Source organism: Numida meleagris, chromosome 12, assembly GCF_002078875.1.
Source record: "Numida meleagris isolate 19003 breed g44 Domestic line chromosome 12, NumMel1.0, whole genome shotgun sequence".
NCBI classification, from domain to species: domain Eukaryota; kingdom Metazoa; phylum Chordata; class Aves; order Galliformes; family Numididae; genus Numida; species Numida meleagris.
The window spans coordinates 15,207,131-15,231,604 of NC_034420.1; the positions used below are offsets into that span (position 1 = coordinate 15,207,131).

Below are 24,474 nucleotides of genomic sequence, written 5' to 3' on the forward strand. Positions count from 1 at the left end.
GGGCGGGAGGGAGGAGGCGGCCTCGGGGGCGCCCGGCGGCCGAGCCGCCATTTTCTCCCTGAGAGGAGCGGGCCGGCTCCGGGCCGTGGCAGGCCCACGGCTGGGTTAGTAGGGCTGCCTTGCACCGCAGCCAGTCCGTGCACCGTTACCACAGCCATCTCGCAGCACCAGCTGCAAGGAATGCTGGCGGTCGTTAAACATTTTGCTCTTATTTTAACCATCCATGTTCTGAAGAGTTTATATAAGATGCAGGGAGCGCAGTGGCAGTTTGTTAAAAACAAAGATCTGTACCTCTGAACAGTATTCAAAGAGTCTGCACAGAAAGCAGAACTGTGCCCACCAGACCTGCTGCCATCGAGGTCAGGGCTCGTGAAATGACACAGGAACGCCCGTAGAAAGGCATGACCAACTGATAGTAATCAGTGCTCTTAATTACTCTAACAGCAATGGTGCCACATATTCAGCTGCACCGGCCGGCCTGCTGCGAGCATCCACAGCCCACTGATAGCAGTCCATAACAGCACTGTACATCACAAGTTCTCAGATACCACATACACCCAGGAGTGCTGTGAGACGTTCTGCACTATACACACATTCTCCAACCCTGTGATATTCCATTCTTGCAGCATTTGGAGCTTTTCAGGCCAACAGTTGCTGTGAAACATCCTGCCAAGACCATGGCTTTTTTTTTTTTTTTTGCCAGTGCTTCTTAATGCATGAAGGAATCCTCACTTTCACCATAATAAAACAGCAGGGAAAAGCAGCATTTATCTATCTTAATTTAGCAAATGGTTGAGTTTATTTATAAACTTCTACTGCTTTTAACTCTTGTTGGAAATGCCACTTCAAGTCAAGAGCAGAAATGTGAGAACCTTATTTTTTTCCTTGTCAATAGGTTAGTCTAGAAGGTGAAGGAAGTCAGGCTCCTGCTTTGTCCAGAAAAAAAAAAAAAACAGCTCAACAGAATGCAGAAATGCTCACAGCAACACACAGCAGAGAACTTGTAATTTGAAGCAGGGGCAGGTTCCATCCAAGATGCTATGAAACCTGAATCAGGCTCTTGTTGAGACTACTGCTGCAAGAGCTCAGTGCTTGAGCTTGGAGCTGGACGTCGTGCCTTTGTGTGGTGCTGTGCCCGTGTGGTCGTTCTGCATTGTGCCCTGGGCAAACCAATTCCAGATGAGTCACCTCCAGTGCCCACAGTGCTCAAATATTAATCTGGTAGCAACAGGGTCTGGTTTCCTCATCTGCACAGCGCTAATAAAAACAGCAAGCAAACAAAAGACAAATGTGTCTGTGACTGTCTTGTTTTGTGAAATCTCCCTGGAGATACGAAGCGTGGCCATTGCACAGATTGGGAATTTGCTTCCCACCTTCTTTCTCTAACAGTTATCATTACCAGTAGCAGACAATCACATTATCTGTACGGTAATGCAGTGAGATCCTTCCTCTCCCTACATCTAGACCACAAAATCCCATTCTTCTCCTGCACTGGGTCTCTCTGGTGGATCCACATTTTCAAGCTGAGCCCAAGTTCCTACTGGTGCCAACACACAGACTCACAAAAGCTCAGCACTGTCCTCAGCTACACGGAATGCTGAGCAAGCTGTGAGAATTTAGAGCTCTAACTGCCATGACCAATGCTCTATTTAACAAGTTACTGGGCTAAAAATTCATTTGTTTGCTAACACACACAGGCAGAGGAAATGTATGTTTTAGTTAAGATTAAGGATTTTCGTTAAGTGTAACATTTCCCTTGCTAAGCAGCTAGTTGCAGAGCAGTTCCAGCGCTATCCGTTTTTCTGAGAAACATTTTTGTGATGATAAACTTCATACTTAGCATGGTCGAAGTATAAAATAATTTAATAATCATACACTCGCTCCATAGTAGGTTATTAATAATCGTTTAGCTCACTACAACTACTAATTTCTGAGATATTAATTAATTTACCTCTGCTTATGCTGATTAGCTTGACAATTTTCTCTCTCTTGGTTTGGATAAAGAAAACTATTTAACTGAGAAGCCTCAGAGAAGCAATGTTTGGGTGGCAATCACTCAGCAAGAGTCATTTATTTAAAAACAATTGTTTCCACTGTAGCTAAAAATATCAAAACAAATCTTCCTGTCTACCATCATATAAACATCGTACAAAGTGTACATTTTGGGACAAATAGGAGTCCAGCTGGGCACCTTTTATCTTTACATTTTTAGGTTGTTCTCCGCCTCCACTCCCCTCATGCCGCCACAGTTAGCTGGAAGCCAGAAGTTCTTCTGCAAACGCCCAAGCTCTAAGAATACAAACTTGTTTAAGCTGAGACCATATTTGGAAGCGGTCTGGGTCAAGAAAAATAATCAAAAGGAAAGTGCATTCCTTGGGCATCACGTGAGGTCAGCGTGCGCGCACACACACGTCCTGCTCTTGGGATCGGATGCAGTGAACGGAAGGGACCGCGCATGACGCTCATGAATAACTCACTGCGATCACACTTGTGGCAAGGGCTGATTTTACACCAACACTGACACGCTGAGAACCTCAGTTCATCTCCAGCCTGCTTACAGGGCATTCAGGCTAACTTAGAAAACGCTTCAATAAGTTGTACAGCAACGTAGCATTGAGAGTGCGTGCCCGTGACAGAAAATTAAAAATTGATTCTGGCGACCTCCACAGGCTCCATTCTTGCAAATAAACACATTTGTTTCTTTAACCATGGCAGTAGTTCTGAAATAACAGCAGTTTCTCATGAACATAAGCAAAAACTTGTCCATGACCCAGAACCAAATATTTCTTTACTTACCCACCCAAAATACCACTCCCTGTTTACTCAAGCACTGCAAGCGTTAGGGTAACTTAGAAAGCCAGGAACATTTCACCTTGGGTAGGTAACAAAACACATAAGCAGAGCTTGTTCTAACAAACAAACACAAGTACACCACCTCTGTGCTCTTCCAACAGCTGGGGACAGGAATCTGCCCAGGTCAGATTGCCTGGAAAGCAGTGAAACAGAGATGTTTATAAAGCTCTGGTCTATATCCCTGTACACATATGGAAATAACTAAGTGCACCCTTTTTCAGTACTTCATTCTCTCTTCTCCCAGTTTTTATTCTCACCTCCACTATTTTTTTTTTTTTACCTTGTAGACTTGTTAATTTGAGAATTTCTTTCTTTCTTCTGGCTTACACGCATTTGGCTTCTGCTTCCACGTATTCAGACACCTTTACTGCAACTTTCTTCACAGTGGCAGCACCCATTAACTGAGTCTGATCTGCATCTTACTGCATTTCTAGCAGAAAATGACAAGCGATAGTTACTATCCGTATTTTCCTACTCCAAACAGTATAAGGCTAACTCACAGAAAATGTGGAAGAGAGGTAAGTGCATAAAACAGATAAGTTATTCAAAAAGACTGTTTCTGAAAAATATACATTGAAATTATTTTTTATTTTTGCTGGAATTTAAAAAACATAGGAATATTGACATCGCATTTAAAAACCCCAGGAAGTTTAAAGATTAGACATTGTTTCAGCTCTGAAATCCAACAGAGCAAAGCTGGAAATCACAAGAATGTTTCCATCATGCCTTTCTGTTTGTTTGTTTGTTTCTAGGAGATACCAATATATATATGAACATTTTGGAGCAAGATTTTTAAAGAAACGTCTAACTGTCCAAACTTGAAAGTTCTCTTCATTAAATACATCAAAATCTGTTACTCTTCTTGGGGGACAGTGTCAAAAAGTGAAACAATTCCACAAAGAAGTTGTATGAAACGTATCAACACCCACTTTATAACAGAAAAAAACCTGATGTATTTAAAGGGAACCATAAATTTTTAGCTTGAGATTTCTGTTTTAAGTTTTGAAATGCATTATTGTGTGCTTCTCTTTATTGTACCCAAGGACTTACTGGATTAATACTGGCAAGTATTACATTATGGGTGTTTTTATACTAAATGTATGCTGTTAATATAATCATTACTTCCCTTTCCTGCATTGAAAGTAAGATACAGACAAGAGAATAACAGACAATTGTAAGCAAACGGAAGTGGCCATTTAAATTACCTGAAGACTGGAAATGGAAGTTGTAAATTTATACAGCTATGATGCAGATTGTATGATTTGTCTTCACCAGAGTTAAGGGAGTATATACACAGCTGCTTTAAAAGGACACATTTCTTCTCAATGTGTCAGGTAAGAAAAGCTTTCTACAAAAGTCCTTTTGAAAGTCATCACCTCAAAAGTCTTGCAGCTGCTAGAACAAGACACTTCAGTTGCTGCTGTTTATGCTGCAGATAAGTAGAGTCAGGAAAGCTAAATGATTAGAGTAAGAAGTCCATCATGAATACAAATAATTATGTGGATGAGACCTCAAAAAGAAAGGTCTTGCCTGTCCCAGTAACGCGGTAGCTTACTGACTGCAGTGATAGTCAAAATCTGTGGGTCCAATTCATAAATATTGTTATCCATTTTTACTTAAAGCCATGTCCTAACAGCAATAAAGACAACAACCCCAAGGACAATCACATTAAATGTATATATAAGAACACTGTAAAAAATATGACAAAGTCATATATTCATTACAAAAGAGGCTTCTCTCTTTTTTTTTCCCCCCTCTCTGAGTATTTCTTTTTAAACAAAACAGGCTTTCATTCTTATGTCAGAGAATGAGAAAAAAAAAAATCAAATCCTAAAATTCTGATGTTTAGAAAAAAACATGGAAACTATTTGCATACATTAAAACATTTCACTTTACAAAAAAGAAAAAAAAAAAAGAAAAAAGAAAAAAAAAAGAACACCAATGAGTTACTCTGTTACCTGGATCATAAGGACAAAATGGGAGACAAAAGGGATGAGAAGATTTTAAAACTAGACCTCAAGTATTTCTGGATAAAAGTCTCTCTGACTTTAGAGGGACATTTGTACAGGGAATTTCTGTGTGTGGAACCAGTCAGAGAGATGCTATGGATCAGGAGAAAATCCTGCCTTTATTTTGGTGCTTTATCATTATTCCAGTATAAACTGATACGGTGTGAATCCTCCCCACAGTACGAAGCAGGTACATTCTAACGATTTCCAACACAAATCTCAACACTGTTTAATTTACTTAACAGTATAGTCTGTCAGGAAAATTAAAATCATTTTATTTTATATTCTTTGTGGTGTAAAGTATATAAACTGCACTTTTAAATTAAGTCATGCTTTGCCAAAACTGGTCTGCTTTAAGACTGCTAACCTTAATGGAAAGAATTAAGATGTCTCAGCAAGTATCAATTTTCTGTTAAAAAATGTCCGCAAGACAAAAAAAAAAAAAATCTTCATTTACAATAAGCAGTGTAAACAGCAAAAACAAGAGAAGCCACGAAGTCTCACACACCAGCCACCAGCAGACAGATTACTCCAAGTACTCATAGAACTTTGTATCTTCCTTTGTTGGTTGGTTGGTATGAGTTTTGCTGCAAATAAAGGAGAGAATAAATTCACAGTTAAAAGCAAAAATGGAGAAATTAATTGCAATAAAAGCTCACTCATAGTAAATCCACGTTACACGTAAATAAGCAGTTTGCAACACTTGCAATAAGTAAATTAGCAATCTCCTTCCTTTGGAAAACATTCTCATGCAGAGGTCAACAATTCTGAGAAAAAAGTTAATCTATAAACACTCCTTAAAAGGAAAACATCAAAGGCACTACTGGAACATAGCTGCACTCAGGTTATTTTGGGGGAAGCCAAGGTTTCCTCAGCCACAGAACTCATACAACTATTTGTCAAGGCAGTATCTTATCGGAAAAAAAACAGATGAACACAGCAGATTATCAGCTGGGTATGCTGTAATGTTACAGCAAACCAAGTATCTCAGGACATACAAAGGATTTAAATAAGGGGAATAACTGCCCTCCCCCCTGCCTGAGGGTGCTGAAACTAGGAAATTAATTAGGATCTGAGTATTTAAGGGGTATTCGGTCAAAAAGCTCTGGTAAGGTGTTATCTCCATCTGGTGGCTGGATAACAGCCATGTGTCTAGTTGATTGAACAGAGTGATGTATTTTCTGGGCTGGTCAATGAATATATATATATATATATATATTTAACATCTACAGGTTCCAGTCCCTGGTATTAATCCAAAATGTATGCCAGAGTACCAACATTTGTAGACATCAATTTCATAAAGCATAAGTCGAAGCACCGTCTCCCTGCGCTGTGAACATTTAACTCACCAATCGAATGAGCTCTTCTTTTATAAGTCGTGTGATTTCTGCCTTTGCTTTCTGTACAGCCAATTCATTGGCACCTTAAGACAAAAAAAAAAGATAAACAATGTTGGCTATTTTCACAGACACTGTACAGCCAAATATCCTCAAGTATTTGTTGATGAACACTAGCGTTGTACAGACTGCCACAGCTAACGACAGCCTAAGGAAAATACTTGGAACAGACAGTTTAAATTTCAATATTCATAAATTAATATGATATTTCTTTAAGAAAGAATCTACTCAACCATCACAAAGTTTGCAAAGTTTCTGTTGTAGCAGTTGATGTTATTTCTTATTCTTTTAACAGCCAAAACTCATAAATTCAACTTTTCTCTTCATTTCACATGGGCACAAACTACATCTTTGTGCTCATTTCTCCCCCAGACTGACTCTAGATGTTTGCTACTGTGCTGTAGCAGGTCAGTCTTCTCAGGAGCAGCATCTCTGTGCTCCCCTTGGATCATTTGCCAAAGGGAACTGAGACAAATGAGTGTTTTCGTAGTAATTACATTTATCTGCCAAGTCACTACAGCAAGCCTGTAACCGAGAATCCAAACACTTTGACTACAGAGATTCCATGTCTAATGACAAAACTAGAGTAGTACACTTTATATATTTAAAGAAAGAATGCTTACTCTCTATAGCCAAATAAATCTTTCGCTCTCCTTCCTTGGGTTCTTTGCCTGGAGGGAAATAAGTTCCTCTGATTGTAATAGCAGCTTCAGAATATTCACTGATTCTCTGTAGTGCTTCTTTGGAGGTAACTTTCCATCTGGCAGTCTGCAAGGGAAAGGATATAGGAGAATCAACAAGCAGAAAAGCATCAACACAACAGCATTTCAAAGGTTAGTTGACCTTTTAGACAAACAACAAGAACATCACGCTGTGAAAACTGATCACAGCATTCTACCTTAAAAATAACTGGCTAAAATTTCAACCTACATTATATGCGAGTATATTTAAAAAGTTACTTTTATGCCAGCAAAATGAAGTTATGGAAGGAACAGAAGAGAACGGATGCACAGGACTACTGAAGCATGACCCCCTGAAGACCTTCATTTTACTACACTGAAAGTTTAGAATCTGTAATTTTTTCTTACTGTTTTCTGAAACAGCACTGAAGCATTTTATTTAATACTTTTTGGAGGAAGAATGAACCTGAAGGGCAAATATACTGTGTACTTCCATTTAACAAAAAGGAGCAGCATCAGAGTCACATATAGTAGTATGGCCTTTCAAATGTAATGCTAGACAGTGTCAAAGGTTTGGATATGAGATAAGTCAGTGGCAGAGGGTAAAAAGATTTTTGTACAGTAAGGAATGCTTGTTTGGGGGGTATTCTCTGTAATGCATCTAAAGCATTGACTGTCTACTGTCTATACGCTGAAAAGTAAGCACAGATGTAGTGATTTCAACTAGAATAAGAAATAGAAACAAAACATGATACTGGAACAATCAGAGTTCAAGCTATATTTGTTAAATAATGGTCATTAGCAAAACGTTTACTTGCCTGTGGGAAGTCATTGATCTCTAATTCTTCTTCATATCTCTTAAAAGATTCGTTTTGTCCTCCATCCTGTTTCTCTTCCTCCTGCTTCTCTATAGGTACATAATTCAGCTTAGCATTGATTTTTTCAGCCAATTGCTCTGCAATGGTCTTGGCAGACACTGTAGGAGCTTGAATTGTGCCCCCTCTAAGGATAGCGTTTGTAGCCTGCTGCATCACATCCTGTAAAACCCAACCAAGCAAAAAAAGAGAAAAAAAAAAGAACAGGTCCGTGTTGAAAACAATAAAGCCAAAGAAGTCCGACATGAGCCAACGAGGGCTTCATTAAAGCTTTCTACATATTATAAAGGCCCACAAAACAAACACATCTTCAGCACGTCCCTGTGTACAGAAGATCTTAATTGTCTTCTGTACCTTCAGCTCAAAATACCTATGGACATCCTAGACCATGTTAACCTAAGTCAAACTGTGCATTACATGCCTCAGCAGATATTCTGCAGCTCTGCTAGAGCTGACAAAACCAAATTCATTTATCATTACTGATAAAATTACACAATTTGCTATTTTTGCCAAGGCAGACAAAGCATTTGCACTTCTATATTATATTAGCTCAATTACAAAAACAACAAATTTAACTGAGTTAGCAGTGTAAATGAGCTAAATAATGCAGTATGACATTAGAGAGAAGAAACACTAAACAAAATGGCAGTCACAAAATGAAAAATCCAACACTATACAACATCTATTAAAAAAAAAAGAAGTTCTGTAAAGAGCTTACCTTAAAATGGAAGGGGACAAATACTTGTGCCTCTGCTCCAAGATTCTTCTGGGCATTGATTCTCAAAGCCAATCTTTTAGCAATTTCCAGTTTTTCTGCATTGCCAGCTGATGGTGTAGGAGCGTTTGAAGATCCCGGTGTTCCCATGTCTTTTACTCTTTTCTTTGAATTGAACATGCTTTCAATTTGTTCGTCAATCTGAAGAAGGTAAAAATGATTAAAACACTGCGTTTACCATGAAAAATCTTATCATCTTAAAGACAGAAAACACTAAGGGCCATTTAGTTCACATGGTTTACACATACATCTTGCATAAGTGATAGAAGGATGCTCAGAACTACAGAACAAACTGAACAGATCTAGTCATCAGGAAAAAGTTTGAACACAGTATTTACATGCAAGTTCACAAAAAGGAGTCTAATATTTGGAAAGAGACCTAGTAAGGATTTAGAAATAGAAAAAGGCTACTATGAATTTCTTTAAAACACTACAAGTAAAAAAAAACATTTGTAATTGAGGGCAATTGAAGTTAAGGACAATAATTCCATTTCATCTATGGAATATTAGAAGGAAAAGAACCTCTGTGACATCTACCTCACTGTATACTTTAACTATAAAATACCAGTAGGTCAGAAACAGACTTTCAAGATCTTCATAGGAGAGCTATACATCTTTGCTATCAAGAATACATATGCATCTGCCCATGGAATTTAATTCATTAAATCAGTAGCATGGGACATGTAATAACAAAAATCCATGCATCCTGCAACATGCTCTGTAACCTACCAGAAAAAAAAGCACAGGAATACATTGGAAATCCTTAAAAAACTTCAGGCACTTACATCAACAGCTGTATCCTCATCATCCGAATCCTGCAAGCCAAGAGCTGCCTTCTGTAACTTCTTTCTTTCGTTAGCCAAGGCCTGTTCTGTTTCATCGAATTTAAAGCCTTTGCCAGAGAATCCACTGCTTTTTTTAATCAGCTTTCCCTCCTAAAATAAAAAGTGTGTTTTTACGTATAAACTAAAGTTTTAAAATCCATTTCCTGTAGTAGTAAGGTAACTACGGAAATACACAAATAATTAAAATTATTTCTTTAAAAAAGCAAACCATAGGATGTTTAGAAAGCCCTTCAAATTTTAAATACTGTATTTTACAACGAAGTACAATAAAAACAGCTGTGTTAATTCAGCAGACAGACAGAATACACTGCTGGGGTTTTGTACATTCTAAATGCTTTTCAAATGCTAAAAAAAAAAAAACCAAAACCACAAAAAAAACCCAAACAGCAACAAGAACAAAGAATCCCTAAATCCTGAAACCTCAGTACACACGTGTGCTCTCAATGAACTCAGCAACAACTCACGATTGCATACAGTGCACAACTGGACCCACACGCATTAAACCCAGAGCAAAGTGCACTGTGGAATTAAGGATTACTTACAGCCTTCTGTTGTTCTTTGAAGTCAGCCCAGAGCTTCTCCAAATCAGCAGGAATTGGATTCCCAGATAATTCCAAAGCCTTAATGATATCACCAGCATACCGTGCCTGATCCTCAGTAATGAACGTATATGCAAATCCCTAGTCAAAATTAATTTAAAAGATGGTAAAGAACAATCTCTACAGAAACTTTAACTTTAGTGTTGCGCCCTTGCATGGATGCTGTTGTTCTGGTCAATGAAAGTAACCGTGATATTCATGCTTTTTTTTTTTTTTTTTTTTTTAGTGGTATTGTAGAAAGAATAATGTGATTTCCCAGGAAGTTGATACAGAGGTAATCGACCACAGATAGCAGAAATTGAGCTCTTTGCTTTCAATCTTGTCGTGGTTGTAAGTTCAGAAAAGAAAATCTAAACTTAGTAGGGCACATTTCCAACAGTGAAAAACACCAAACTTTAGGCCACAAATGGAATTGAAAAAGACAATTCTTCTTGGCAGAAGAAAATAGAAATTCCAACTTCCACAGTGCTAAAATTCAGAGCGTCCTTTACACGTCATCTCTCAAAAACCTTCTTCACATTGAAAAGAAAACGTTCCCTCTGTATCTACCCCTTGAGAAGACCTTTATCAAGCAGTAAATGAGGCAATTTTTTCAGTACTAACAGTAACAGACAAGTGATTACACTTACTTTATTACCAGCTCGCCCAGTTCGGCCTGCTCGGTGCACATAATCTTCATAATGGTTGGGACAACTATAATTGACCACTAGCATCAATTGTTTTACATCCAAGCCCCTTGCAGCTACAGACGTGGCCACCAGAAGCTTGCAAGTGCCATTCTTGAAATCATTAATTATGCTGTCCCTGTCATACTGATCAATGCCTGCAAGAAACCAGACACATTGTGAAGCTCGGTCTTTATTCATTTTTATTAACTATCTTCTGATTTTGACTCAAAAGAATTTGTACATCAGACAAAATACTCTCCCACTTCAAACAACCCAAACCCTATGGAAACAATATTTCTATACACTTACACTCGCAGGCAACATAAATTATCCAGAATAATAAATCTCTTAGTCTATTATCCACAATAATGAAATCTTTAGTTTTTCCACTACAAAATCCTAAAAAGTTTTGAAATAAAGATTTTCTACTTGACTTCACATTTCAACTCAGATCTCACCCGGAGGCTTTGTCTAAAGGCCATGGAAAACTCCAGAAAATGAGGATATTTTTTCCCTCTTCCACTGTTGCACTACATGAACAGTGATTTTGTACTTACAGGTTACTGCATCTTCACGAGCACTATACACTGACAAATACTCCGTGATGGACAACATTCTACAGAGATTTCCTCTTCTATCTGCTAAACTACTTCCATTATGTTACTTCTTGATGGCAGAAAAGCAAGACAACAGCTGCTATTACTGTGGAATTTCAAACAAAATCTCACGTAATACTCCCTCAGCTGGTGTTCACTGCTCTACGACATTATGGAGTTAGTAATATGCCCTAAGAAGTGTTAACACTCAGTTCACAACCCCAATGTACTGAGACAAGATTTGGTATCTGATGACATCTCACAGGGAACAACAGAAAGCTATCATGTCTGTTTCAAAATTAAGAAACGAATATATTTTCCCAACTATAAAGCAAAAGCTGCTTATGACAAAATATTCTAATTTGGTAGTACCCAGGAACCAGGCAAGATGCTTTTCTTCCTAACTACTAAATATGAACATTCGAGGTTGGCGATCTTGATGTGAGCCCCTAAAATTGCAGATTACCTCCGTGAAGAGACAAGCAGGGATAAGAAGCTCTCATTAAATCTTTCAACAACCCATCAGCGTGTTCTTGTTTATCCACAAAGATGATAACTGAGCCTTTCTCCTGATAGTGTCCCAGTAGCTCTAGTAACTTTAAGAACTTATTCTCCTCTTCTATCACAATCTGGAAAAAAAAAAAAAAAGAAAAAGAAAAAAGAAAGTAAAAAGAATATAAATTGTACCTTCAGTCATTAAACACATTCAGGATGACAGGCATAAAAATAAAAAAATAAAAAATCAGGAACGGGAGACTGCTTTTCCATGCTGCTTCCATAGCTAGTGGCAGAACTGCTGCTCAGCTTAGTGGTGCAAAAACAAGTTAAAAAAAAAAAAAAAAGTGATCATGCTGCATTTGCAGATTGAGTTGTGCTACCTTCTGAGTTCACGTTTACCAAACTCACTGAACATCTGAAAATAAAAGCTCTTTTTATACCTCTGGAAACCTTTTGAAAGCAAACCAGAAGATAAGCAAGGCGGATGTGTGATACTTACAACATGCTGCTCCACATCAGAACAGACAACACTTCTGCCTCCAACCTGCACTTCTATAGGTTTACTTAGGATTCTCCGAGCTAATGCCTCCATAGCTCTGGGAAAAGTAGCAGAGAACATGACAGTCTGACGGTCAGGCCTGACGTTGTCTACAATGCGCATAACCTGGTTGAAGAGAACATTTCCTCTTAGTACCCAAGTACTGTAATTGAAGCTGTCTTTTTTAAAGTTAGGTAATACATGGATTACACCGAATACAAAATATTTCTTTACAGATTTCCTCCTGGGACCTAGGTGAGAGCGCTGCAAGACAGGCTGGCGTCTACAGGAAGCTGAGTGGTAACGTGCTACCCCAGAGCAGCCCAAAAGAAAATGTAAGACTTGCAGCAGAAACTCTACAGCTCAGGAGACAAAGGAATTGTTTTTTAGTTTTGGAGGACAGCATAGCTGAAGATAATTGAAAGAGCCCTGGATGTCCAAAGCTGCCAACAACTATTGTCTAGCATTTCTAACAAATATATATATATAAAGATAGATTAGAGAAAAATTATGTTCTAACTAAGAATTTATCAAAACTAAAATGCGAGGACAATACAAAAATTAAAGTGTTAGTTTATACTGACATCCATATACAGCACATTCTGTTAACGGTAGTCTAATAATGACATAGCATAAGATACTGCAAAATCCTTTAAGAGAATAGTAACAGTTCATGGCATTTTCGGGCATGTCATTAGTTACCTGAGGCTCAAAACCCATGTCAAACATTCTGTCTGCTTCATCAAGGACAACATACGTGACTCTGCGGAGATTTGTCACCCGACCTGAGAAAGGAGAGGAAAAAGCACATGGGAAACAAAATCAAATGGAAATTTAGTTTCCCTCAGGAATTTATATATATATATATATATATATGTTTAAATGTTATATATATTCTCGCTATCTTCCAAGAAATGCATTAATTACTTTTTAAAAAAATTCACTAAAAGTGAATTTTAATGTTCTCATTTTAATCTCAAACATTCTGGGAAACGTGTAAAGTATGCACTAGGCCCTTTATTTTGTCAAACTCTTCTCTTGCATACCATCATAGGGCCAGAAGAACCTGTAAAATTCAGAAAACTGCCCTCGCCAAAACACATCATAAAACTAAGACTGAGATGAAGCAAGGAGCCACATCAGCCATAATCTGACAGCGCCACCTAGAAAAAAACATATTAGAGATTACAGCGCATGTGTGGAAGGCAAAGTCCAGTGCTAACTGTTGCAGCTTCAGAAAAATTCCTTTTCTACAAATTATCTGTAATGCTTCCTTGGAGCTAGAAATAACTACTTGAGGATAATCAGTAATTCTAGTTAACTGCTAATAATATGCATAAAACAGAGCAAGCAGTCTTTTCCAACGGAATATATAAAGATTAAAACCTACCCAGTATCACTACCAGATTTAAAAACAAGAACCACCCCGAACTCTGGGACAGCTGGAAACAAAACGAGCGAGTTGTGTATCTGCGAACATTTGGAATTGAGGATGAACAGGATAATTAACACCCTTCCCAAACAAATACCTAAGAGGTTCCCTGTCATCAAAAGGATTTAACTCAAGGATTTAAGAGTCGTGTTCTCAAAATACATAAATAGGTGGACATATTCACTTCCAAACAACTGCACAGTGGCACTGCTGAGTGCTCTCAAAATGAAATATATTTTTCATATTCTCTACGACCAAGACTCAGGCTTCTGCCTATCAAACTACAGCAGAATTTGGTCCTTTCAGCTTCAGCAAGCTGTAGCTGAAGCTTCCAACTATTTTGTGGGGGTGATTTAGCGCTGCATTTTTTTTTTTTTTAAAGATAAGGAATTCACAATTCAGTAACAAAATAAATATTTATTAAAATCTACATATCTATTTAACACCCTAACACTTTCATCCCCAAATAATAACTTCGTAAATTTACTTGGGAACAGCATTAATGTACCTACCTTTGACGATTTAAGTCTTGGAAGCCCAGTTCTATATCTCTTGAAGGTACTTTTTCCACAGAAGTTAAATAATGTCAACAGTTTAGTAGAGGTTTTGATGTGGAATAATTTAATAATAAAACTTTATCTAGCAAGCATGCAATGGTTACACTAGGACAAAACCTCTTAAAGCTGCAGTGTCTCAGTTTAAATCAACTTGAATACTTGACGCATGGTCCGTTCTTTCACAGTTACATAGGGAGGGCTTTTTTGTCTGGTGGGTTGGTTGGTATTTTTTTTTTTTCCCAACAGATCAAAGCAGTCAGACACTCTTCAAGGAGAAGTGAGCAACTGCTGAGCTACCCTAACAATAATGTTGGACCAATGGGCAGACACAGTAAGTAACTGTCAGATAACCTCTCATCAGAACAGCTTGAAGGTAAGAAATTTGGAACGCCATGTTTTACTTTTAACAAACATTCTCAGAAACACTTCAAGAATGCAATACTTCCTGTCCTCCCCCAGAAAAGTCAAACCAATGAATGATTCATCTATTATTAGTGCTGTATATTGTCAATAGCTAGATAGTGCAGCCTGAAGAGATATCAGAAAATTCCATAAAACCATTTATCAAAATACATGATCTTTTCAATTTGTTAGAATTACACAACAAATATAAAAAATTCTCCATAGGAAAAGGTTTTCTACTCACCATTGTTAGCTGCTAACATGTCAATCATACGTCCAGGTGTGCAAACAATAATTTCAGCACCTCTTTTGAGTTCAGCTATCTGATTTTAAAAGACAGTAAACTCAATTTAACAAACTACTAGTGCTGATTTTTTAAAAAACACGTGACTACATAAAGAAGAAAGCTACATGCATTTTCAATTACTTTTGCATAGCTGTTTCATTAATGTAAATTGCTTATTTAAAAGACTTTACTTAGCAATTTCCTTAAGTCTTTGAATTTCTTTAAATCCTGAAAAATGCTTTCCAAAAGAATGACCTGTGTCAAACTAAGTTACTATCACTTGAAGTAGTTACAGTGGGGATAACACTTTTACTACAGTTCAAAGCACGTATGAAATATCATGTGTCATGCAAGTACAAATGATGCATTCAAAATTTTAACAAGCCATGTTCTGATACACAATGGCACCAAAAGATCAAACTTCCATAAAAGTGGAATAGAAAAACATCCTGGAAATTAATCTCCAAATTACTCTGACGTGCAATATTTGATAATGCAACAAACCAAAGCCAACATTTCTGCTTCTTGTTTGAGAAAATGTCTGAGGGGAACACTCATAGAAATGCAGCTTCTCGCTCATTTTCCAACTGCCACGTCTCACAAGTAGTTCAATTACTGTCATGCTCAGCACATATATAAAAAGAAACAGCCTTAAATTTTAAAGGCCACGCTTAAGAATTTTCAAAAATATCAGCATGTTTAAGACTAAGTTACGTGCAAATATTTAAGCTTCTACATTACTGATGTTCATGCAGAGAAAATTCCAAACACGTGTTGCAAACATAATGGATTTATGGGGAAGACAATTAACTATATCCACTTCAAAAGTAACATTAACTAATAAAGCCCAGGCGTTATGTGACAAGTAAGGTAAGTCTTTTGCATACCTGTTCACTTATTCCTGTTCCTCCATAAACACAAACAACCCGAAGTCCAAGGGTCTTTGAGAATTTCTTACACTCCTTGGTAATCTGCAAAGCCAACTCACGAGTAGGTGTCATAATGACAGCTGAAATGCAAAGCATTTTCATCACATGTTGGAATACAAGAAATTCTGCTATTTATGCAATAAAAAGTAAGCTTTTGTAAGAAGTTCAAAGCGTTTCTGTGAAGCATATGCAGCTTACTTCCTCACTTACTAACATGTATTATTTTAAAGATGCAATTTCAGGAGGAGAGCTATGACAGCATGAGGATGAGGCGGAAAACGTGTCAACGTTTCAAAATCAATCAAGGGAGTAAAGGCCTCCCTTGCAGACACATGGATATGCTCACTAATGGATTATAGGAACAGTAAGCATTCATTCCCATAAACAAGAGAAGAACTGAAGAACCTTCTAAAGTGTATGACTGAGTTTTTGTCTACTTAAATAGCAATTTTGAAAATAAAAGCTTTGTACCTATGGGACCTTCTCCTTCTTCTAAAGCTCTCTGATCCATAATGTGTCTGAACATGGGCAACAGAAATGCGATAGTTTTCCCACTTCCTGTTTTAGCAATGCCAATCAAGTCGCGACCATTCATAATTGCTGGGATGGCTTGGCTTTGAATGGGCGTGGGTTTTTCGTAGCCATGTCTTAAAGAAAAGGGAAAAAGTCATTAATAAAAGAGATTATAAGAACAAAATATGATTTGACAGACACATATCACAGGCATGCTGGAAGAAATGTGCATATTCATGTTTCCATCTATCGGCAAAAAGTTCTGATGACTGTACACATAACAACTACAGACATGGACATGTTGCTTTACGCAGTGAATAATGTTTTTCTCACAAATACATGTATGATAGAACACAGTAAATAAAATCAAGCATGACATAGGTTGTAAACTGCTTGCTTACTTTTTGAGAGCAGTAAGAATCTTCATGGAAATACCACACTGTACCCAGGTTTTTATTGGTTTGGGGCAGCCTTTTCCCTTGACCGTTATTCCCTCCATCTCCAGCCGGTACACGTTCACCTCTGAAACAGAGTTTGCATTAGAACAGAATCAAACCTGACGCTTATCTGCTACCTTGAAGCAGTACATGAGGTTATCAATAACAGGGATCTGATTCATTTTCATTCTGTTGCTCAAAAAGAATTCCCTCTTCTGTCCAAATTCTCTTCAAAGTTACTCCAAAGTCTTGAACTGTACAGTATTTTTTTGCTCCTTTCTTCAAGAACTCTCCACGCTGAAACAGAATTTGCTGTTTCCTTGCACATCAAAACATGTTCTGCTCATACTTGTACTTACCTTCTTGTGTCATTTTAGCTAGTTCAGGTACTTCAACATAGAAGTTTTTCCTGAAGGGCTCATATTCTATTTTTCCGTGATCCACTGGTTCTAGCAGCTTTCTCTGCTTGGTCTGATAGCCAGTTAGGGCAGTCTGAAGATCAACTTCCTCTTCTTCTGAAGAATACTGTATAGATTACAATTAGTGTGTAAGTTACTGTGAATGACATTCTGAGATGCTGATTTTTGTTTACATAGAAACTTGACTCAGAAGCCAGAGCTGTTCCCTAGCCCATTAAACCAGATACTGAAAATCTGCTCTCAGTATGAGAGGAGTCCAAATCTTTCTTTCATCAATTTATTTCACATTTCTCCCAAACCTTAACTTTCACCGCTCTGTATCACTTCTATGACTTTATAAATACTACCTAGACCAGTCTTGACATTCAGAAATAATCACAGCTAGACAATAAAAATATTAAGAGGAAAACAGTATTTAAAAAATTGAGCATATCCAATAGCTAGCACACCACTGATTTGTGTGACGCAAAATAAATGAAGAATTACGGTTGATGACGTGTTTTGAGACCTGTAACTTACAGGTGTTCTGGAATTTAATGTATTTATATTTACCTAGAAATGAAGCAGAAATTTAAACCCTCAAAAACCTTTTTTTTTTCACATAGATACACATTAGAACATGCAGACTGAGCAGCCACGTATGTAAACACTCTGCTGGCTTGTGGGTCACTCACACACGGGGCTACCAGGACTGCCCTGCCAATTTCAGTAACCACAGGTGAAATTCACACGCACCGCATGTGACATACATCAACCCAGTAAGAACTGTTACAAAGCAACACAACCCGGTGCACTCAATCACTTCTCATCTGTATAACTTTGCCTCTGAACAATAAAGCTGTGTAGAAGAAAAAAAAATAGAAGCAACAAAAGACTGCGCAAGTTCAATATTCTTTTGACCATGGCTCTTGAAATTAAATCTCACAGCAAAAAATGAAAAAAATCCCAGCACTGTCCTCATTCTCATGCCTCTGATAAGAAGCACACTGGCTTTTCACAGCAGAAATACAAGACACTTCAATCACCTCCATCGCATCTTGGTCATTCTCCATGAGTTCCCCTTTCTTCTTTTCCGTCTCTACAACTGCCTTTTTGGTTGTCACCACGGTTACTACTTTGGTAACAGTTGGTCCAGATTTCTGCAAAAAAAAAAAAAGTTAATGGAAATTGTTGCATTATCACATAAAAGAAAAGATATACTGTATAAAATATACAGAATCTTTGTACTTCTGAACACATTGCGCTGTTTTTTCATATGCCTCTTGCAGTGAAATTTTATGAGCATAATGCTATCAGCTTATTAAAAACATTAGAAAATTCAAATTAAGGCAAACAATCACTAAATGGATCTAACCTATTTCTTCTTGTGTTTTTTTTTCCAAAACCATTTCCACATTGAAAGCCAAAGCTCCTTCCAGAAGACAGAAAGTTATATTAAGCAAATTTACCTTTTCACTCCCACCTCCACCCTTTACGCTTCTCATATTGAACTTCTTGACCTCCTCTTTTACTTCTTCCATATAAGCATCCAAAGGATCTAACTCTTCATCTTCGACTTCATTGCCTTCTTTTTCTCCTTCTGCAGTCTCCTCATCATCATCTAATACGATCAAGAAAGATGAGAATATAACAGAGGAAAAAGAGTTCGCATGTGTTAAATTGCTAGCCTGCCCAAATGATTACAGTCCATTTTTATTACTGTATCATTTTTCTTCATAAAAAATCTCTCCAGTTTGTTAATCTCAATAGCACCTTAAAATGTTTGAAGCCATGACAAGATTCAGGGTTTGCTATTTTATAGTTCACATTTTGAAAAGTCATTAAATGCTTGAGAGATAATAAAAATATTATTAGAAGCAAATGTGTTTTAAATGTTATATATAAAAATGAAATACCATCATCATCTTCCAAACTCCATTTTTTTCCCTGTTTCATCTCCTCAATTTCTTTTTTCAGTTCTCCAATGTTTTCCATAGCCTTCTTGCGTTGCTCCTCCCTCCACTTCTCCACTCTTTCTTTTCGTTTTCTCATTTCTTCTTCTAGTTTGTTCTGATCAAAATTCTGTAAGAAACAAGAAACAACCAAATAGTGAAAATTAATGGCCACTGGCATTTGTCTATACTTCAGTCAAAGTACTTTTCCAAATAAAATGTAACTGAGCATGAAGTCAATCAATGGGCAAACACAGACTTATCACAGCGAGAGTAACCAAAAAAGACTAAAAGCAACTATAATGCTTTAAAATATGAAACTCAGCTATTTTATTTTTCACAATTGTAGCACGCATATAACTCTTAAAATAATAAAGAATTAAAAAATTCCTTAATGAATAAGACTTTCCTCTTTTTTTACTAGAACAGGATATCATATACCAGTGAGTTTCAACTCGTTTTAGCCACGGATCTATAAAAGACTGAAGATTTATCTTGTTGCTCTCTACTTCTGGAAGTCCTTCAAGTGACCAACCTGTGCACGGGGAGCCCTTGCTGACAGCACATTAGAAACAGAACATTTCCAACGGCAAGAACTAGAAGCACACCCTGTGCCAGGAGACTGTGTTACTCTTTCACTCAGCAGGGATTCTGGCCAATCCTGTGAATAGTTTTTCTTCTGTTAATGCAGTAATCTATGGCTATCTTAACTCTTGGTTTATACATTTAAAAGATAAAAAATCATCCCCAAAGCTCCTACCTCGGTGGCCACAGTCGATGCAGTAGCATCTTTGTCCTTCTCTTCTTCTTTGTCATCTTTCTCTTTTTTCTTTTCTTTGGAAACTTCCACACCTTCTGTCCTTTCTTTAGATCTTGATCTGAAAGGTAACAGCAAAGATTTCTTAAAACATTTGCTTTTTTTTCTCGGGGTGGGGGAATAAATGTGTTGGATAGAAACAAAACTATGAACACCATGAATAGGGCTAAGTTTTCAGATATCTTATGAAGTGCACTTTGTCTCCTAGACAATCTTTCTCTGTTGCATGGAAATATGCCCTACGACTGCCAGAAATGCACAGCCTATTGCAGTTCACCCGTTCACATGCTCTGGTTCTGTTCTTCTCATCTCTTTACATGGCCAAGCAGCAGAATTCACCTCCAGAACACTTAGTACTGATACTCCAGTGGTTCTGTTGTTTATTCTACACCTCCTTGAAGACAGCAGTTTGAAAAGAGATACTAAAGAAGTCCTGTTTGTTCTATTTCTAGGGGAAGGTAAAGTGAGCTTGCTCCTTGCCATGGAAGTCTGCATGTCCCTCTGTGAACACAGTACTGCCTGAAGGACATTAAAACACCTCCCTCTGGGAAAAGCTGCTTATAGAACTCAAACGAAACATGCAGACTTCCATTTAAAACAAAACCCATGTATCACAGATTTTATTATCATACTGTGCTTCCTATTAAAAAGAAATAGTTGTATCTGAACCAAATGTTTGCTAGCTCGGAACAATAAATGTAAAATTCACTTTAGCCAATTAAATCTCAGTAACATTACTTCACAGCCCATTCCTCAGTTCTAATGCCAACCATACAATTGTCCTAAAAGATTCGTTCCAGCTGCTCAGAATTTCTGGATTGTCTTCAACCTGCTTGGTCTTTATACAGACTGCTGTTAGAACTCATGGATCTAACACACATTTTACAAAATCATTCTCACAACAAACAGCATTAGAAATAATTAGTACATATGCAGAATAGCATTTACACCCCTTCAAGTAAGGAATATAAAAACACTTAATCCATCAAGGGACATTAAGTGATGGGAAAAGATCATGCCAGTACACTCCGAAAATTCTCCTTCCTCTACATACAACAGCTTCGGTTGGTTTTGCCCAGTAATTCTTTCCAGTGTATCAGTAAGTTAGTTACTATGATACGGATTGTAACTAGAGAACACAAGTACCTGTTTTCTGTCTTCCTGTTCTTGCTTGGACTGGGGGATCGAGACCGCCTGCCTCTACTTCTGCTCCTAGAGCGCCTTCTCTCTCGGCTTCGCGATCTTCTTCTCTCCCGACTCCGTTCCCTCTCTCTGCTTCTTGAACGTCTGCCCCAGAACAAAATGGTACTTACTTAGCATGTGATAACAGTAAAACTTTAGCCTGCTACTAAGGAACAGGCTGTAAAAGGAATCCAATAATCATCAGGATCACTAAGAGCTTGCAAACACCGGCATCAACAACAAGACATCGCTTAGTAAGCCAAAATATTGAGCACAGTAAAATCTATCATGAACCACAACAAAGCAAACAATTGCAGAGGAAAAATATGAATCTTCGGGTAACGTGCACTATTCCGTGCTTTGGAACTCGTAACTCGTACCTCTGGCGCTTCCTGTCACGCGAACGAGACCTTCTCTTGTCCCTGCTGCGCGACCGCTCACGTCTGCGATCTCGATCTCTACTCCTGGAGCGTCTGTCTTCACGTTTCCTCTTGTCAGATGGAGAACGACTTCTGGAGCGGCTACCAGAGCGTCCCCGCGACGCAGAGCGCTTCCGATAATGCCTGCGTCGTAAATTCACACAATAAAGGGGAGCGTAAGTTTGAGGAAATTGGCAGAGGAAAGAGAGATCTGTCACATCCGTGTGAATAAGGCAAAAGAATTATTTATTGTAATTTGTGGTACTTCTAAAATTCCGAAACATTTGCAGTAATTTTGCAAAACTAATTAGTATACACATATCCCTTACGATGCTGAAATCAGAGGAATTACTGGGACATACTTTTGTTTCAGTGTGCTAATATAAGCATGGCATGAGAACACTGGAACATCAAGGACAATCTCCTTTTTGGACACCCACTAATTTCTACTATGTGCTGGGAAAGACTAAGTCTCTTTAAAGCTATCTCATAAAATTTGCTGGACGTCTGTTATTGTTGCTGATCTTTCTATAACTTTCATTCAGATGAGCTACGCAACTTGAACCTCTGCTCAGAGGAAAAGCTGTCAGACTGCAATTAAAGAAAAAACCACGAGCACATGTGATGCAGCAGTGGTCAATGCCTTTAAGATGCTGAAATCAAGCATCACAAAAGAAGGTTTAAGAAGTTAGAGAGGCGTCACAGGTGAATGATGGAGATGGGAGACCTTCTCCCTTCACTAATTCTCTCTTATCCCAATCAAACTGTGGGAGACAGCACTACCTTCTCCAGAAACTCTTCATGTAAGTGTACAAGTGACAGAGGGATCTCTGGTGTGCCATCTCCCCTTTTTCCAATTCGTATCAGTCACAACATCAGAATAATTCCCTTGTTCCATCCTCCCGCAGCCCAGGGCTCGCCAACGCTCCACGCTCCCCAGGAGCTAGGCTAGGGAAGCAGGAAGAAGCGGAGAAGGCAAGACCTCAAGTATCCCTTATCCCGTATCCCTTCCCTTTCGTCACTGCCACACAGAGTTGTATTACAACAGTACTGGCACTAAAAATAATAAAGTTTATTTCAGCACGTTGGTCTATTTAGGTATCATGTACATTTGGAATCAGTGCAGTAGCGGTGTGAGGTCCGTACCCTGCCCACCAGCAGTATGACTGAACATGGAGAACATCTGTCACTGTCAGATACCTTTTATTTCTTCCAATCTCAGTCACAAAATGCCAGGAGAACTGCTCCCTAATTCCCTCTGAGATTTCTTTTTGTATTTTCCCTGACAACCTGCAATAAATTGGGGTATCTCATTTCAGTCTGATGAGCATTTCCCTACAGCAAGTCCAACACCTACCCTGCCCTTCTCCACCTACCACTCCTCACCCTCACCGTTTCTTCTCTCTTGCTCTTAAAGTGTTTTGAACACTGTAAACCACGTAAGACAATTAAGTTTTAAATCCCATTTTCCTTTTTTTTTTTTTTTTAATTTTTACAACCCAGTTCGCCATGTAGCTGCCACAAACAGAAAAACTTGTAGAAGGGAATGGGGCTTCTGAGAGAGCAAGGGACCCAAGTGGGACGGGCAGGGGCTGCTTGTACAAGAATTATTCTCCAGAGACCCATAGCTTGGTTTGACAAACATGTTCTGTGCATGCTTTCTGCAAACCTTTCTGTTCGGTCCAACCCTGAAGGCCAATTAAAACCAAACATTATCAGAATGGAAGCTGTACTGCAATAAATAAGGGAGTCCTGAGAGATCCAGAGCCAGCACCTGGAGCTGAGTTATCAGGGGATTTTGAAGCCTGCAAACTGTTACCAGGCTTTAAGCGTTAACATTGTTTCAGTGTTAAAATCTGACGTTCGATTAAACTAGTTGGCACAGAGGCAACAACAGCATCAGCAAATAACAGAGCTGGTTTAAAGCCTGAAAGGTGTGAGCAGCTCCAAGGCACCCAGCAGCACAGCCTGACTGAGACACAAGCAGCACACGATCACATTACTGCTGAATTTGTTAAAACACTGAATCAGGTGTTTATACCAGCTGTGAGAGGACAAAAGGTACACGACGACGCAGAAACTTCAAAAGATACGTGCCATAAACGCCTCATCAATGTGAAATAAAAATAATAAAAAAAAAAGAGTAGCAGGCTGATGATACCGTTACATTACACCAAACCCGAGGAGGCCCAATGAGCCCGGAGAGGCCCAGGTCCGGTGTCTGAGCCCCAGGAGCCGGCCCAGGGCCAGGCACCCCTACAGACAGCAGCTCCCTGCGGGACCCACGCCGGACAAAGCCCCCTCGGCCCCGGGCTGAGACACGCCGAGTACGGCGACCGCGCCGGCCCGGGGAGCCCGGAGCGCTCCGAGGACAGCCCCAAGCCGCCCCACAGCCCCAAAGCCCGGTCTCAAAGCCCGAGCCCAGCCTCGGACCGGCCCCCAGCTGCACGGAACGACGGAGGGCCGCGGGAGGCGGCGGGAGGACCCACGCAGTGCCCTCAGCGCGCCCGCAGGCCGCCGCGGCTCTTTGTTCCCGCACGCAGCCAGCAGCCGGCGTCACCGGGCCGCTACCCGAGGAACCCGCGGGCCCCGGTGCGGGCCGGGCCGTCCGTGACCGCGGCCGTGCCCCCGCCGCCCTCACCTGGACTCCCGGCCCATGGCGGCGACGGCGGCGCGGGCCCTGCGCTAGGAGACGGCGGCCATTCGGCGCCCCAGCACCCGGAACGACGAGGTGAGGCAGCAGCGCGGCGGGAAGCGGCCCCCACCACTTCCTGCCCGCGGCGGAGCGGCAGCGCCCCCTGGCGGCTGGAGGGCGCA

General features: G+C 39.3%; 1 protein-coding gene and 1 long non-coding RNA gene across 2 annotated transcripts in view; one reads left to right on the plus strand and one right to left on the minus strand.

Moving 5' to 3' along the window:
• LOC110405351 overlaps positions 1 to 952 on the plus strand; it is a 3,280-nt gene extending 2,328 nt beyond the window's left edge. The window contains exon 2 of the long non-coding RNA XR_002442829.1: positions 896 to 952. This is a non-coding gene — a long non-coding RNA (uncharacterized LOC110405351). The remainder of the gene's footprint in view (positions 1 to 895) is intronic.
• On the minus strand, positions 3,423 to 24,452 carry DDX46 (DEAD-box helicase 46). Its single transcript, XM_021410577.1, has 23 exons — positions 24,299 to 24,452; positions 21,619 to 21,801; positions 21,203 to 21,343; positions 20,000 to 20,117; positions 19,204 to 19,369; positions 18,757 to 18,908; positions 18,334 to 18,447; positions 17,249 to 17,414; positions 16,854 to 16,974; positions 16,411 to 16,586; positions 15,898 to 16,019; positions 14,969 to 15,047; positions 13,036 to 13,118; positions 12,295 to 12,459; positions 11,764 to 11,926; positions 10,663 to 10,856; positions 9,977 to 10,114; positions 9,375 to 9,524; positions 8,533 to 8,730; positions 7,758 to 7,976; positions 6,883 to 7,027; positions 6,212 to 6,285; positions 3,423 to 5,449 (listed from the first exon to the last, which is right to left on the minus strand). The coding sequence occupies exons 1-23, from the start codon at positions 24,313 to 24,315 to the stop codon at positions 5,402 to 5,404; spliced, it is 3,132 nt and encodes a 1,043-aa protein (XP_021266252.1). The 5' UTR covers positions 24,316 to 24,452; the 3' UTR covers positions 3,423 to 5,401.